This window comes from Schistocerca nitens, chromosome 5 (genome assembly GCF_023898315.1).
Source record: "Schistocerca nitens isolate TAMUIC-IGC-003100 chromosome 5, iqSchNite1.1, whole genome shotgun sequence".
In the NCBI taxonomy this organism is placed as follows: domain Eukaryota; kingdom Metazoa; phylum Arthropoda; class Insecta; order Orthoptera; family Acrididae; genus Schistocerca; species Schistocerca nitens.
This window is the reverse complement of record NC_064618.1, coordinates 94227767-94245425: the sequence shown is the minus strand read 5'-3', so window position 1 is coordinate 94245425 and position 17659 is coordinate 94227767. Positions and strand designations below refer to the sequence as shown.

Here is a 17659-nt window from a genome sequence, read left to right as displayed (position 1 = left end):
AGGCCCCCGTACTTGGCGGCAGACACTATTTTCTAGACATCTTTACGCACTCACTGCGAGCTCAGAAATGAGAAGAGCGACGTGATGCTAACTGGGGTTATACTAGAGACACTACCCAACACATCTGTGCAAAGCTTTATCGGATTTTCATAGTCGTTTCCATTTCGTGACCGATCGGACCTTACTTTCGGAATAGCCCTCGTAAAATGTGCTAGCGGCAAGATATAATCAATGCCTTCTCTGCGCGTTAGCAATGGAAATACTATCGATGACGGTGCTGCTAAAGAAGAGTTATTAAACAGAGCCTTTTCTCCCTCCACCAAAGAAACCGAAGTAAATATTCCAACATTCGAATGAAGGACAACTGCTAACGTGAGTAACTTAGAAGTAGGTATCCTCGGAGTAGTGAAGCAAGTCTTCCGGACCAGACTGTATACCAATTGTGTTTCTTTCAGAGCATGTCGGTGCAATAGCTCCGTACTTACCAATCACGTATAACCGCTTGATCGACGAAAGATCCGTACCCAAAGAGTGGAAAGCTGCAAAAATCAAACCAATATTCAAGAAAGACAGTAAGAGTAATCCTCTAAATTACGTCCATATGCAGCAAGATTTTGGAACTTATTGTGTTCGAACATTATGAATTACTTCGAAGAGAACGGTCAATTGACACGCAGTCAACACGGATTTAGAAAACGTCGGTCTTGTGAAACACAACTAGCTATTTACTTACACGAAGTGTTGAGTGCTATTTGCAAAGGATTTCAGATTGATTCCATATTTATAGATTTCCAGAAGGCTTTTGACTGTACTACACAAGCAGCCTGTAGTAAAATTGCGTGCTTATGTAACATCGTCTCAGTTATGTGACTGGATTCATGATTTCCTGTCAGAGAGGTCACAGTTTGTAGTAACTGACGGAAAGCCATCAGGTAAAACATATGTTTTTCTGGCGTTTCCCAAGGTAGTGTTATAAGCCCTCTGCTGTTCCTGATCCATATAAACGATTTCGGAGACAATCTGAACAGCCGTCTTAAGTTATTTGCAGATGTTTGGTTGGTTGGTTTAAAGGAGGGAGAAAAGGGACCAAACTGCGAGGTCATCGGTCCCTTGTTCCTGGCAAAATAATTACAAAAGGGAAAGAAGAAAATAAAGGAGACGTGCAGCACAATAACAGGAGAAAGGATTAACCAGAAGAACGACACTAGGACAACCACTATGGACGAAACAGGAAAAGAAAACCACAGAGAGAAGCAGGAAACAGGTAGAAGGGATAAAAACAAGAGAGCAGATGACCGTGGCTGGCCGCCCACGAGAATAAAAAGGAAAAACCAGCCGCTCTGTGACACATTAAAACATCCAGCCTAAAAGCATTACAGTGGAGAATAAAAAGGGACAAAGGACATGCGCGAAAACTTATATAGAATGATAAAATCCACAGTCACGGATAAAATATAAAACTAAATTAGCTTATAACGCTTTGTCAGCTAAAATGACTGGCAGGGCAGCCAGAGAAGGAGAGCTCAACAAGAGATGGGCCACTGTCAGTCGGCCGCCGCACCGACACTGAGGTGGGTTCACGGCGCAGGAGGTAGCCCTGTGTCACCCAAGCGTGGCCAATGCGGAGCCGACAGAGAACTACAGTCCCTGCGAGAGACACGCGTGGAGGTCTTCCACACATACGTAGTCTCCTTAATGGCACGCAGTTTGTTGTGCGTACTGAGGTTATGCCATTCCGTCTCCCAAAGCCGGAAAACCGTGCGGCGAAGTACTTAACGCAGCTCACTTGCACAGAAGCCGATCTCCATACGCGGTTTCCGCGTAGCCTGTTTGGTCAGCCTGTCGGCAAGTTCGTTGCCTGGGATGCCGACGTGACCTGGGGCCCAGACAAACACCACTGAACGACTGGGGCGTTCCAGGGCACAGATGGACTCCTGGATGGTCGCTACCAAAGGATGACGAGGGTAGCACTGATCGATAGCTTGTAGGCTGCTCACGGAGTCAATACACAGAAGAAACGACTCCCCAGGGCATGAACGGATGTGCTCAAGAGCACGAGATATAGCCACTAGTTCGGCAGTGAAAACACTGCAGCCATCGGGCAAGGAATGCTGTTCAGTATGCCCTCCATGGACATAAGCGAAGCCGACGTGATCATCAGCCATCGAGCCGTCGTTGTAAACCATTTCATGGCCTCGGTACATGTCAAGAATAGAGAGGAAGTGGCAGCGGAGACCCGCGGGGTTAAGAGTCCTTAGGGCCATGTGAAAGGTCCAGGCGAAGCCGCGGCCTAGGTGTACACCATCGAGGTGTACGTGAATGGACCTCGAGTATAGGTGGTAAAGGCAAGGACTCCAGTTCGGAAAGAAGGGATCGGCCTCCACCATGACGCTGGTCACCGGACTCGTCCTAAAAGCTCGTGTCGCTAGGCAAACGCCACAGTGGTGCACTGGATCGAGTAAACGCAACGCTGAGGGCGCCGCCGAACCATAAACCACACTCCCATAGTCAAGGCGGGATTGAACAAGGGCTCTGTAGAGCTGCACCCCAGTTGGTGCTGCTCAGGCAGCGGAGGGCGTTGAGGTGCTGCCAGCACTTCTGCTTAAGCTGACGAAGATGAGGAAGCCAAGTCAATCGGGCGTCGTAAACCAGTCCTAAGAATCGATATGTCTCCGCTACAGTGAGTGGATCGTCATTAAGGTAAAGCCTTGTTCCGGATGAACGGTACGACCCCGACAGAAGTCCATAACACACGACTTTGCGGCCGAAAACTGGAAACCATGGGCTAGAGCTCATGACTGCGGCTTGTGGATGGCTCCCTGTAGGCGCCGCCCTGACATGGAGCCAGTAGGCCACGTGACTCCAGGACCCAACTCAACTGCCGACCCACCATTCGTTATGTGTCCTCGGAGACTTTCGAGACGGCATACATGAATAAAACGTTCTTGGTTTTCAAGCCTCGTCAATTCGAATAAACTCCTCGGGCTTTCGATGACCATCTCCGCCATCGTCGTCAGGAATTGACTGACTGCCAGGGCTGCTACGGTTTCTCGCTTGTATAGGCATGATGACATCATCAGCAGCCAATGAGACAGACCCTATGTGTCGCGTGCGCCTAAGTCGACCCGGGCAGTTAGCGGAGCTATTGCCCGTGGCAGCACCAGTGACGTCAGGTGGCGCCAGGGGCAGGCGCCACGTTTGAAACTGCCACTCCCGCGTTGCGCATCTGTCTTTGCTTTCTTTCGATGTCCAACGCCCGCCCCCATGCCCTGCTGAGTGGGTACCCCTCGTCTCTGTTGAAATTGTTGTTGTTTAATCGAATCTCGGCCGCTTCCTTTATAAAGGAGTCCCAATATATAGAAGCATGAGCCAACGCTTTTGTATTTTCGAACTGTATTTTATGTCCGTTGTCTAGGCAATGCTCCGCTATGGACGACTATCAAGCTCCCTTTGTTTTATATGGCGCTTGTGCTCAGCACAACGCTCCGCAACCGTGCGAATTGTTTGTCAGATATACATGCTGCCATATACGCGCCGAAGAGCGATGTCGTCTTTAACAGGGCGCAACATATCTCGTATCTTGGGGGTGGGTCGGAACACTGGTCTTAACCCATGTTTCTGCAGCAGACGTCCTAACTTGCTCCTAGTTGCTTTACAGTATGGCAGGAACGCAGTCCGTTTGGCCTCTTCTACTGATTCACCAGGTATCTTTCACCTGAGGCCCTTGACAGGGTGGTGGAAACTATTGGCGTTCAAGTACCGATCAATGTGAGTTGGTTTCCGGTACACTGAATGACCAAGCTGGCCTCCTGCCTTCCGCTCAACCAAAACATCCAAGAATGGTAGCTTGCCGTCCTTCTCCATCTCGACAGTAAATTTAATGTTGGTATGGACACCATTCATGTGATCGACGAACTGCTGTAGTGTATCTTCACCATAAGACCATATCAGGAAGGTGTCATCAACGTATCGTATAAAGCCTGACGGCCGTAATGTCTCAGTTTGCAGAGCCTGCTCCTCAAAGTGCTCCATGAAGAAATTTGCGACTGCTGGAGACAGTGGTGATCCCATGACTGTGCCCTTAGTCATCTCATAATATTCATCGCAGTACAAAAATTTTTGCTGTACCCCTGAAGACTGAATCGTTTTTATGCCTCCTTAGAAGCCAGCTTATCTTTCCTGTTGCCGAGCCACGGAACAGCAAAGACGCAAGCTACTTCGTATCGTCCTCGAGGTGCCTTCTGCTTACGAGTTTTTGGTGAAACACACTACTGGCCATTAAAACTGCTACACCAAGAAGAAATGCAGATGATAAACGGGTATTCATTGGACAAATATGTTATACTAGAACTGACATGTGATTACATTTTCACGCAATGAGTGCATGGATCCTGAGAAATCAGTACCCAGAACAACCACCTCTGGCCGTAATAACGGCGTTGATACTCCTGGGCATTGAGTCAAACAGAGCTTGGATGGTGTGTACAAGTACAGCTGCCCATGCAGCTTCAACACGATACCACAGTTCATCAAGAGTAGTGACTGGCGTATTGTGACGAGCCAGTTGCTCGGCCACCACTGACCAGACGTTTTCAGTTGGTGACAGATCTGGAGAATGTGCTGGCCAGGGCAGCAGTCGAACGTTTTCTGTATCCAGAAAGGCCCGTACAGGACCTGCAACATGCGGTCGTGTATTATACTGCTGAAATCTAGGGTTTCGCAGGGATCGAATGAGTCGTAACACATCTGAAATGTAACGTCCACTTTTCAACGTGCCGTCAATGCGAACGAGAGGTGACCGAGACGTGTAACCAATGGCACCCCATATCATCCCGCCGGGTGTTACGCCACTATGGCGATGACGAATACACGCTTCCAATGTGCGTTTACAGCGATGTTGCCGAACACGGATGCGACCATCATGATGCTGTAAACAGAACCTGGAATCACCCGAAAAAATGACGTTTTGCCATTCGTGCACCCAGGTTCGTCGTTGAGTACACCATCGCAGGCACTCCTGTCTGTGATGCAGCCTCAAGGATAACTGCAGGTATGGTCTCCGAGCTGATAGTCCATGCTGCTGCAAACGTCGTCGAACTGTTCGTGCAGATGGTTGTTGTCTTGCAAACGTCCCCATCTGTCGACTCAGGGATCGAGACGTGGCTGCACGATCCGTTACAGCCATGCGGATAAGATGCCTGTCATCTCGACTGCTAGTGATACGAGGCCGTTGGGATCCAGCACGGCGTTCCGTATTATCCTCCTGAACCCACCGATTCCATTTTCTGCTAACAGTCATTGGATATCGACCAACGCGAGCAGCAATGTCGCGATACGATAAACCGCAATCGCGATAGGCTACAATCCGACCTTTATCAAAGTCGGAAACGTTATGGTACGCATTTCTCCTCCTTAGACGAGGCATCACAACAACGTTTCAGCAGGCAAAGCCGGTCAACTGCTGTTTTGTGTAAGAGAAATCGGTTGGAAACTCTCCTCACGTCAGCTCGTTGTAGGTGTCGTCACCGGCGCCAACCTTGTGTGAATGCTCTGAAAAGCTAATCATTTGCATAACACAGCATCTTCTTCCTGTCGGTTAAATTTTGCGTCTGTAGCACGTCATCTTCGTGGTGTAGCAATTTTAATGGCCAGTAGTGTAGCTTGCGAAATTTGTTGGTAGTTGCAGCCGTTCCATTTGAAAACTTTCAGTAAGTGGGTCATTTCTTTCAGCAGGTTTTGTAGCGACTGATACGCCTTCTACTGGGTGCAACAACGTCCTCAAAACAGATCGTTTCTGTGCTGGATTATGGTAGCTGGTAAAGTGTAGATATACCGGTACATTTGGGATATCACGCAACATACTGTGCCAACGTGGTATTAAAACTAAACTAAACTGCGTCCGAACAGGGGTCGGAAGGTCCAACGTTACTGACCGACCGCCCTGTCATCCTACGCCAGTAGGTGTCACTGGATGGGGATACTGAGGAGCATATGGTCAGCACACCGCTCTCCCGACCGTTGTCAGGTTTCATGATCGGAGCCCCTACTTCTCTAGCAAGTACCTCCTCTGTTTCCCTCACGAGGGCTTGTCAACAGACTTAGGGATACTGGACGGTCAGCCATGCAAGTGTCTGCCAAGCCCGACAGCTCTTAACTTCGGTGACCTGACGGGAACCAGTGTTACCACTGCTGCAGGCCGTTTTAGTTGCAAAATTTAAATGCAAAACGAATGATTGTACTTTAGGAACACTAATTAGTTGGAGGCTCGCAAATGTTTTAACAAAGGATTGTTGTAAGCGCATACTGTCTCCTAGCTACAATATTTCCAAACAATTTAAACTGCACGAACAGTTGCCTGATGCAATTAATGACATAAAATGCAAGATATAGGGTGTTTCAAATAAGGCGTTTTTCTCTGCAGCTTGTAAAATAATAAGTGAAACGAATGTTTTTCTAGATCGATAAATGGAGGAAACGTTACTGTTTCTGCTGACTTAAGAACCAAGCTCACTTTGTTATTTTCCAGAGGTATCGCAAGGATTTATTATTATTTTTAAAGAGGATATTATTTTCATCGTGTAATTGACGTACTGAAACCCACTGTGTACAAATCTACTTAAATTAAATTTCTGTCAATTTTAGTTAGGAAGCTGAAAACGTTCAAATTGTTGTACACAACTGGCTGTGCTCAGATTTGTGTTCTTGTTCCTGAACGTTCGTTTAAGTGAGGTGTTCGAATCAGTAGCCATTTTTCCTGAATGCAACGATATGTAAAGTTACACGTGTCACGGGACGAGAAGCTTCCTCCATGTGCTGTTTGAAGTCATATTCGGTTATAATGTATGCCTATAGTCTACACTGCCATCTGCAAGGCAGATCGCAATGCAAGGACAAACGAGGTTCGGTCTGACGCGTCCACTGACGTAGAGTACTAACTGTGGCGCACACGTGTCCCGTGAGTACGGCTGCGTGCCAGCGGACCGTTCATCTGAACACTGCCATTTATAAGCAGCGCATTACATCCAACCCTAAAACTTTCAACGTTTCTAGCTTCCTAAAAAAACTGTTACAAATTTAATTTAAATTGATCCGTAACAGTTGTGCTAAATACGTCACCTACACGATATCGAAAATAATGTTATATTTAAAAAAATGTAATTTGTTGCGGTGTCTACAAAATGACTAAATAAACTACATTTATAAGTCCACAGGAAGAGGAAAGTTACTTATGTTTACCTGTAGAGCAACTCACAGTAACAAGAAGACCCCAGTTGTGCTGTTCAGTTGTGTTCTCGTCACGGAGGAAAACGCCGTATTTCACACATCATGTATGAAGCTTAGCAGTCAAATGCACCGACTATAATTAGTTTTTCTACATGTAGTCCGAAATGACACTCAACAGTGTGATAAACTTGAACAATATACAGTATACATACTTCAACTGCGATGAACATACGCCTACGAACACTGACTTCGCTGTGATATAGTTCCAGTTGTGAATGCCTTGGTAGATCACATATGGCGAAACAAAATAGAACAGTCGAGAAATGCAAATAAAAGAAAAGGGCCATACTATCACTGTGAAGTATACGTTCTGTTTTAGTTTTAAGGCAAATCTGATTACGGGACGAAAGGCCCCGAAATCTATAATCTATACTACTGTATGAAGACAAGCCGACGTTTAACGTTGTTACCAAACATATCGAAAAGTTCTTGATCGATTTACTTCAACTTTTTACACGACACAATAATAAAAATTCGGCTACATTCTCTTAAACAACAACGATTAGGTTTTCTATTAAAACTGTCTGCGAGACAGAAAATGTTTTGCCATACTGTGCTGGGAAGACGTGCGGTTTCGTTTTCTTTCTGGCAGTCAGTTTTAACTACGATAGGAACAGGGCATTTAAACGACTGGACTAATTGTCTGTCCCTTATGTACGCTTTCTTCTTATATGTCATTTTAACCAATAATTGTATACGTAACTGTGTGCCGTTTTGTTTTCTTCCTCGCAGTCAACATCAAAGGAAAAGTGAGAAGTTGTACTTATGGTTTATCGGCTTATAATTAGAATACTAGTGAGGAATCTGAATCATCCAAAATTTTGTAATCCTACCCGTTTGCAGATTAAAAGTATGCGAAATACTGTCATTGAATCTACTACTCCCACCGGTACATCCATTTATTTTAAGCTATTTCACTTCCCAATCGAGGCTTCTTGGGTCTAACAATAAACAATGCTCAAGGTCAGCGAGAGGGGCGGGAGGGGGGGGAGAAGAAAAGGATCAGAGAGGGGGAGGGCGGAATGGGCACTGAGAGGGGAGAGGAGGAGACGTACACACACACACACACACACACACACACACAGAGAGGAGAGAGAGAGAGAGAGAGAGAGAGGGAAGAAGGAGATCAGCACCTATATCCATTGCCGGGTCCACTAGTCTGAAATAAAATCAGTACAGCGCAGTCTGGGGGAGTCAGCTGAGTCAGGCAACGATAGACAGTCTATCCGTCGGAGGCTTGAATTGTTGCTACGAAGAGTGGCAGCAATGTTGGTCGTGTACAGACCCTCGAGGGGACTGTCTGGTAACGACCACGTGTATATGGTTCTCACTCCAGTGAAAGAGTTTTTACATTATTCTACGGTGTCGAGACTTATAGGTTTTAAATATAATTCGAAAAATCGTGATGTGGTACAACAGCTGAATCCTACTCCTTACCAGTATCGGTTAGACAAGAAACCACCGCCAGACATTTACATCCAGCTTCCGGCCCGCCCTAGCTTAGGAGGGGTGGCACCAACCATCTACGGCCGGACGACTTGTCTGGCGCAGCGGTTATAAATTGTACAAACAAGCTTCCTCGTGAATCAATCTACCAAACAGTAAACCCCCTATTCTTTCAAGAATCGAACAACCATGTATAAAAAAGCTTCAAACGTCTCATTACTTTACAAATGAGTTAATATGTTAAATATTTGTCGTTAACCATGAAAACTTGAAAATTTTTTGAAATTATGTTTTTAGTTTGTCGGAAGTCGTTAAGTGTTCCCTTTGTGAAACTCTGGATCAATGTAGTCATGGTAATTTGCACCGCATTGTAAGAAAAAGCTTGTTTTTCGTGCATCTTAATGTTTGTGTCATACTGCCAGAATTACATGTTGTACATTGACATAATTTTGCAGATACGTTCAGTGGCATACACGAAGACTGTCTGCAAAATCTGATGCGAACAATGTTCGTACTAAAGAAGTAATACTTAAATTTATCCATGTTATATGGAACGGTTTGAGGACTGCGACTGTTAAATTTATGAAATAATTTCTGCCGCTTCAGTCAGTTGTTACTGACGTGTTTCGGCAGCATGTTGCCATCATCAGGCGCATTGAAGTTACATGTTCATTACGTTACATGGAAGTGTGATCAGGTTCATTTGCTGTGTGTGCCAGTGAGGTTGTGCATCGAAATACTATCCTGTACACATTATATATATATTTCTTGGAAACTTAGCTGTCTGGCACACACAGCACAGTAACAAATACATTACAGCTTAACACTTTCACAGTGAGATGTTTACATCATTTCAAAACGTTTATCACCAAGATAAAGTAGTTTCCATTGCTAAGAAAGTAATATGCAGTGAAGATGAATCTTTTTCTAGTTCGATGCATTTATGTCTTGGGTCATATTAGATACTATGATTACTTCGTAATGCCAATTATTTATTATTAAAGAAAAATGTTCTTTCAATAAAATAACCATTCAGTGTTGGAGAAGGTTTTGAAGAAATTAATACTGTTGTTTTCAAGTTTATCATTTAGTAACATAGTATCACGTACTGTGGCATAGATGAAAGTTTCTAATTCTTCATGGAAGTCCATTTGATGTGTCCCCTATGCAATAGATGAAGGTCTTTCATGAAACAGGTGGCCAGTGTCTTTATGTGGGTGACTTTTGCTGATTTATTGTAATTGTTTGAGTGGTAAGCATTTATGTGTTCATTGTATATTTTCTGGAAGTCTCCCAAGTTTGGCCTACGTACAGAACTTTGTGTGTAGTGCATACCGTTTTATAAATGCCTGATTATATATGCTGAGTCTCAGTGTGCGTTGCAGTTATGCGTTGTGAAGGCATTGTTAGTCTTGTGCAGTCTGAAATGTTTGCTATTTTGTAGGGGCGTTTGCTTGTGGATGATATGCAAGCAGTGGGTTTCTTTTTCACTCTCTGTGGGGCAGTTGGTTTATTATTGTTTGTCTCTACTGTGTGAGGTTGTTAAATAATTGTGTCATCGTAGCCATTTGCTGCACCTAGTTGTTTCACTGTGCTGAGTTCAAGAAGCTTCACATATTTGTCCATTGCTATATTTCTCTGTTAACTAGTGCTGTTTATGAAGCACATTTGTGCGTCTCAGGGTGGCAAAGTGAGCTGTGTTTGGTGGTGTCTGTTGTTGCAGTTTTTCTGCTGAATTAGAAGGAATTTGATGTTACCATTGTTTTCATATTCCACAGTGAGTTTTATATTTTGGCTCTGTTTATCGAGTGTATCAGATACGTTGTTAATATCATTTGCGTCAAAATCGCTATACATGGTAATGAGTTACTACATTTTAAGCTAGAAAAGTAACAATATTAATATCTTCAAATACTTCTCTAATGTTGAATGCTGTTTTTATTGATGAAAGATTGTCTTTAATAATAAGAAATTGTCTTTACCAAGTAATCAAATTATCTAATACGTGCCATGACATAAATGCATCTAGATAGAAAAGATTTCGTCTTCACTGCATAAGCTGTAACGTGTTCGGTATTGCGCTCAGTGCGCCAGACAACCAAGTTTCCAAGAAAAATATAAGTAAATGCACTAATGAAATTATCTAAACATGCAAATCACTTAATGTACACACCGAAATATAAGTATCTTTCCGTACAGGATTGTATTTCGATACATAAACTCACTGGTACACACAGCACACGAACCTAATTACCGCTTCAGATTAATGTAATGTACATGTACTGGAATTCACCTGATGACGAGAGCAAGCTGCTGAAACGTGCCAACTAAATAAATATTAGTAAAAATTGACCGAAACACTAATAATTATTTAATAAAAGCAAGGAATAAATTAAAACGTAATGCCAGAGTCGAAGTTAGACAGCAAGAACAGCAAAAATATACTAAGCGACGAACTTTTTCCCTTTCATTATTTTGTGGGAATTGTCAGCGAGAAATGTCTTCATAAAAGTTTGAAACTGTGTTTAAAGCTTGTTGGAAGTCTCGAAGTGCTCTCATTCCCAAATACTGGAAGAATACAGAAGGGGTAATTTGTGTGTAGACATGTAAACAATTTGTAACCGTAATAGTTGTCCTACTGTGCTAAAACTGTAACACAAGATGATACCTCAGAATGAGTAGATTAGACGGCATATAAAATTTTTAGATTCTATAAGTAACTATACGAAGTACTAAAAATCAGTTTTTTTTGCCCCTTTAAGACTTGAGACAGCCAGTTTGGATTCTGAACCACGAACTATGAACCATGAACCAGGTTTGCTATTTAGTAATACAGATTAGTGAAAACCGTATGAAATCCCTACGCCAGCGTCCTAGAAGCTGTAGTGCCAAAATAGCGTGTTGAAGTTAAACGTTGCAGTTTCTGTTGGTGGCACCGAGCGCCGATTACGTCAGCATTTCCCCCCGCACTTTTCCATCCACCGCGAAGACCATTCTTGTCATTTAGATTTTTGTTCATTAGTTTCAGCATCTGTTTCTAAAAAATGCCAATGCGAAGAAATAGCACAATAGTTGCTTTAAAAATTGTTTGTCAACGCAACTGGTTTTCTATTTGTTCACATCGGACACCTCGTTCTTCCATTCACACCGCCAACCCCCTCCAGTGTAATCGAACTTCTTCTTTCTACCATCTATACTTGCTTCAGACACTCATAAAGAAAGACGGGACGCAATGAAATTACGTTCTACTACAATGTGAAAAGAATAGCTTTAAATATTTATCGAAAATTGCGTAAAAATATAATATAATATAAAGATATCGGCTCTTGATATAGCCGTTTCGATATCGATATATCGGTGTATCGGTGAAAAGTATCTCAACACATACCGTTACATTTAGGAAAAGGCATTAGGATATCGATATATCGGTGTATCGGTGAAAAGTATGTCCGACACCTGCCGTTACATTTAGGAGAAGGCATCGATATATCGATACTTTATCCGAGCCGCACTCGCTTCATTGACTGTGTTGATCACCAGATTCTCTTGCAAAAAGCAAAATTAGTAGGAATAAGTGGTGTTGCAGGCAATTGGCTACAATCGTACCTCCAAGACAGGAAACAAAAAGTTGTGTTGAATAGCTTGGGTGGAGTATGTGACACTTCCTCAGATTCTGAATGGAGTTCCATTACATGTGGAGTGCCCCAGGGCTCAATTCTTGGGCCACTATTATTCCTGATTTTTATAAATGATCTACCATCATGTACAAGCCTGCCGTGTAAATTTACATTATTTGCTGATGATACCACAATTTTTATGAGCAGTAGAACAGACAACAATCTTGAGGAACTCATTAATCACATACTCTCAGATATAGTTAATTGGTTCAAGGTGAATGGTCTCTCATTAAATTCCAGTAAGACCAGCTTTATTCAATTCTGTACAAAAACAGAAAAAGAGAGAGAGATAAGTGTGACATGTGGTAATCAACCAATAGTTAGAATGGAAACAACAAAATTTCTTGGAGTGCACATTGACAAGAAAATGAACTGGTCTTCACATATTATTGACCTCTGTAAGAGGCTTAGCTCTGCTACCTATGCTTTACGGGTTGTCACTACATGTGTTGAACCTAACACTGCAAAAGTGGCATATTATGGCTATTTTCATTGTCTCATTGAGTACGGAATTATTTTTTGGGGCAACCAGCCATTAGCAAGGAAAGTGTTCATTGCACAGAAGCGAGCTTTAAGAATTATATGTGGATTGCGCCCAAGAGACTCTTGTAGAAATAGTTTTCGTAATCTTAAAATATACACAACTACATGCCAATATATTTTTTCTCTCATGTGTTTTGTTTGTAAAAATATAGAGATATTTCAACCAAACAGTAATTATCACGAGCATAATACACGGAGGAAGAATGACATACACAGTGAACTCAGCAATTTGAGCTTGGCACAAAAGGGTGTCCACTACACTGGAGCAAAACTCTTCAATGCTCTTCCTCCCAAAATAAAGACAGAGATTCATAACAAGAGTGAGTTTAAGAAAGCACTAAAAATATTTTTGCTAGAAAAAGCTTTTTACAGTCTAGATGAATTTTTAACTAAATAAATTGTAATATTTTAATATTATATAATACAAGTTGACATAATGCCACTATGAATTTTATTTAACCTGAGCTCTGTAACTGTGTGTTCTCCGTATCTGTGTTCTGTAGTGTTTTAATGATTCTAAGAAAATATGTATTTTCTTTTTCTGTATTGCTGCCCAAAGAATTTACTGTATAAATTTTTATATAATTATGTACTCAAATTTCTGTATATGCTATTAGATTATCAGATTGTATTTGTAAAAAACTGACTCGTTCCACGTCCTTGTGTATCCAACACAGTTGGACCTATGGAACACGAAATAAATCAAATCAAATCAAATCAAATCAAATCTTGCAGCGTGCGGCTATGCGGCTGCGGCGCGCGACAAGATGGCGGCGGCTACTCGGCTACTCACTGACGACGCGAATGGTGATCTCGGGGTCGGCGAGGCGGACGTCCCAAAGCAGGGGCAGCACCTCGTCGATGATCTGCGACTTGTCCAGCTTGTCGAGCGTCTTCTCGATGCAGCTCAGCACGTTCATCACGAGCTTGAGGTCGGCCGTGTTCTTCTCGTAGACGGCCTTGGTCTTGGGCAGCACCATGCGCCGCACAGCCGCCTCGTCCAGGTACTCGGACACGTTGGTCACCGCCACCAGCGCCGCGCTCTGCACACATACACACATATACATAGGTGTCGTGTGCACCAGTCACCACGGAAGTCATACACGCCAATGGCCCAGAGTGAACCGCAGTCGTGAAACGAGAGTGTAGTCCATGGAAGGGTTACAGAAATTCATCATAAAACGTTTAGTATACAAAATTCCAAAGTCGAAGACACATGTTTCAAACAAAATTAACAAAACGTCCTCCACAACCAGAAAACAGTCAATACAGCATACGGTTACCCTGTACCACTACTTGTCACGTCCTTACCTGTTCTATTCGCAAATAGAGCGAGGGGAAAACGACTATCTGTATGCCTGCGAAGGAGCCCTAATTTCTCATATCTTACCTTCATGGTCCTTACGCGCTTTGTATATTGGTGGCAGTAGAATCGCTCGGCAGTCAGCTTCAAATGCAGGATCCCTGAATTTTATCAGTAGTGTTTCTCGAAAGGAACGTCGCCTCCCCTCCAGGGATTCCCATTTGAGTTCCTGAAGCATCTCCGTAACATTTACGTGTTGTTCGAACCTGCCGGTAACAAATTTAGCACCTTGCCTCTGAATTGCTTCGATGTCTTCCTTCAATCCGACCTGGTACAGATCCCAAACACTGGAGCAGTGACTGACGCCCGAACAACAGGGAAGTGACATGCATCGAGACTAGAAAATAGTGCACTGATAATGGCTAGGCACTAGCCGAAATCTGGATTTGCCAAATAAAACTTGCAAAAAAGAAAAAAAAGACGACTGATTGCTGCCTTCCAAAATTATAACTCGAGCAGTCCTCAAGAATAGCTCGCACCGGAGTCCTATATGCGGTCTCCTTTACAGGTCGACAACTTTTTCCTAAAATTCTCCCAATAATCGGTCGACCATTCGCCTTCTCTTCAACAGTTCTCACATGTTGCTTTGCAACGTTACGCCAGGTGCTTAAACGACTTGACTGTGTCAAGCAGGACATAAGTAATACTGTATCCGAACATTACAGGTTTGTTCTGCCTACTCATTCGCAATAACTTACATTTTCCACATTCAGGGCTAGCTGGCATTCATCACATCGACAGGACATTTTGTGTTAGCCGTTTTGTATCTTCCTGAAATCACTCAACTTTGACACCTTACCGTACAGCACGGCATCATCAGCGAACAATCGCATATTGCTGCCCACCCTACCAGCCAAATCATTTCTGTAAATACAGAACAAAGGCGATGTTTGTACGAGTATATAAAGAACAACAGCGCCCCTATCACACTTCCGCGGGCCACTCCTGACGATACCCTTGTCTCTGATGAACACTCGTAGTCGAGGACAATATGCTGGATTCTATCGTTTAAGGTCTTCGACCCACTCACATATCTGTGAGCTTATTTCATGCAGCTTCCTGCAGTACCATAAGGCGACTGTGTTTAAATGGCTGAGATTGTGCAGCAGGAGTACGTACTCCTTGCCGGGACATGGTTGTACTATAGAATCAATGCTGCAGACACTGTTCATCTCTAAACTCAGCACAGTCACTGCCTGCGTGCTGCGTGGTTAGAACAGAGGAGACACAGACAGGCCTCCTGAGCGCCATCTGATCGCATTGAACCCCTGTGCCACTGAAAACATCCCTTGAGGGTGTTGTACTGTTTTTTGTGGCAGTGTATTTCATGCACACAAAGACAGGCATACCAACTTACATCATCAAGGCAGGACCCCGCTTTGCATACTACACTACTGGCCATTAATTTTGCTATACCAAGAAGAAATGCAGATGATAAACGGGTATTCATTGGACAAATGTATTATACTAGAACTGACGTGTGATTACATTTTCACGCAGTTTGGGTGCATAGATCCTGAGACATCAGTACCGAGAGCAACCACCTCTGGCCGTAATAATGGCCTTGATACGTCTGGGCATTGAGTCAAACAGAGCTCGGATGGCGTGTACAGGTACAGCTGCCCATGCACTCATCAAGAGTAGTGACTGGCGTATAGTGACGAGCCAGTTGCTCGGCCACCATTGACCAGACGTTTTCAATTGGTGAGAGATCTGGAGAATGTGCTGGCCAGGGCAGCAGTCGAACATTTTCTGTATCCAGAAAGGCCCGTACAGGACCTGCAACATGCGATGGTTCATTATCCTGCTGAAATATAGGGTTTCGCAGGGATCGAATGAAGGGTAGAGCCACACATCTGAAATGTAACGTCCACTGTTCAAAGTGTAATCAGTCCGAACAACAGGTGACCGAGACGTGTAACCAATGGCATCTCATACCATCACGCCGGGTGATCCGCCAGTACGGCGATGACGAATACACGCTTCCGATGTGGGTTCACCGCGATGTCGCCAAACACGGATGCGACCATCATGATTCTGTAAACAGAACCTAAATTCATCCGAAAAAATGACGTTTTGCCATTCGTGCACCCAGGTTCGTCGTTGACTACACCATCGTAGGTGCTCCTGTCTGTGATGCAGCGTCAAGGAAAACCGCAGCCGTGGTCTCCGAGCTGACAGTCCGTGCTGCTGCAAACGTCGTCGAACTGTTCGTGCAGATGGTTGTTGTCTTGCAAACGTCCCTATCTGTTGACTCAGGGATCGAGACGTGGCTGCACGATCCGTTACAGCCATGCGGATAAGATGCCTGTCATCTCAACTGCTAGTGATACGAGGCCATTTGGATCCAGCACGGCGTTCCGTATTACCCTCCTGAACCCACCGATTCCATATTCTGCTAACAGTCATTGGATCTCGAGCAATGCGATCAGCAATGTCGCGATACGATAAACCGCACTCGCGATTGGCTACAATCGTACCTTTATCAAAGTCGGAAATGTGATGGCACGCATTTCTCCTCCTTACACGAGTCATCACAACAACTTTTCACCAGGCAACGCCGGTCAACTGCTGTTTGTGTATGACAAATCGGTTGGAAACTTTCCTCATGTCAGCACGTTGTAGGTGTCGCCACCGGCGCCAATTTTGTGTGAATGCTCTGACAAGCTAATCATTTGTATATGACAGCATCTCCTTCATGTCGGTTAAATATCGCGTCTGTAGCACGTCATCTTCGTGGTGTAGCAATTGTAATGGCCAGTAGTGTATGTTACCTATTTTGGTGGATTTTTTTGTGTTACTTTTCATAACGTGAATGCCACGAATTTTCAGAAATGGTCCGCAAAAAAATCTCAGATCGCTACATTCTTCTATTCTGGATGAATGTAATCTTAGTGACCGGGAAGGTATCTTGATTGAACGTGATGGGCCGCGTGGGGTAGCCGCGCTGTCTAGGGCTCCTTGCCAAGGTTCGCGCGGCTCCCCCCGTCGGAGTTTCGAGTCTTCCCTCGAGAATGTGTGTGTGTGTTTTTGTCCTTAGCGTAAGTTAGTTTAAGTTGGATTAAGTAGAGTGTAAGCCTAGGGACCGATGTCCTCAGCAGTTTGGTCTCATAGGAACTTGGCATCAACTGAACGTGATGAGGACTTTGTTCCAGAACAAGAAGGGTCGGAAGATAACATTGAAATGGATTCAGAAGAAAGTCACGTTGCCAGCAGAAATTGTTATGGGGATTCCGATGAAGAAGATGACACTATTGTAAAGTGGTGACGAAAGTTAACAAGTTCCATGTCCCCGGTTGTCTCGCTGTCGTCAATATAACATTGGAAGTGGACCTCCCGGGTCAAT

General features: G+C 43.9%; 1 protein-coding gene across 1 annotated transcript in view; it reads right to left on the bottom strand.

Moving 5' to 3' along the window:
* Positions 1 to 17659, bottom strand: part of LOC126260294 (SCY1-like protein 2) — a 963146-nt gene that overhangs the window by 156705 nt on the left and 788782 nt on the right. The window contains exon 12 of the mRNA XM_049957618.1: positions 13744 to 13993. Within this exon, the coding sequence (XP_049813575.1) occupies positions 13744 to 13993 (250 nt within the window). The remainder of the gene's footprint in view (positions 1 to 13743; positions 13994 to 17659) is intronic.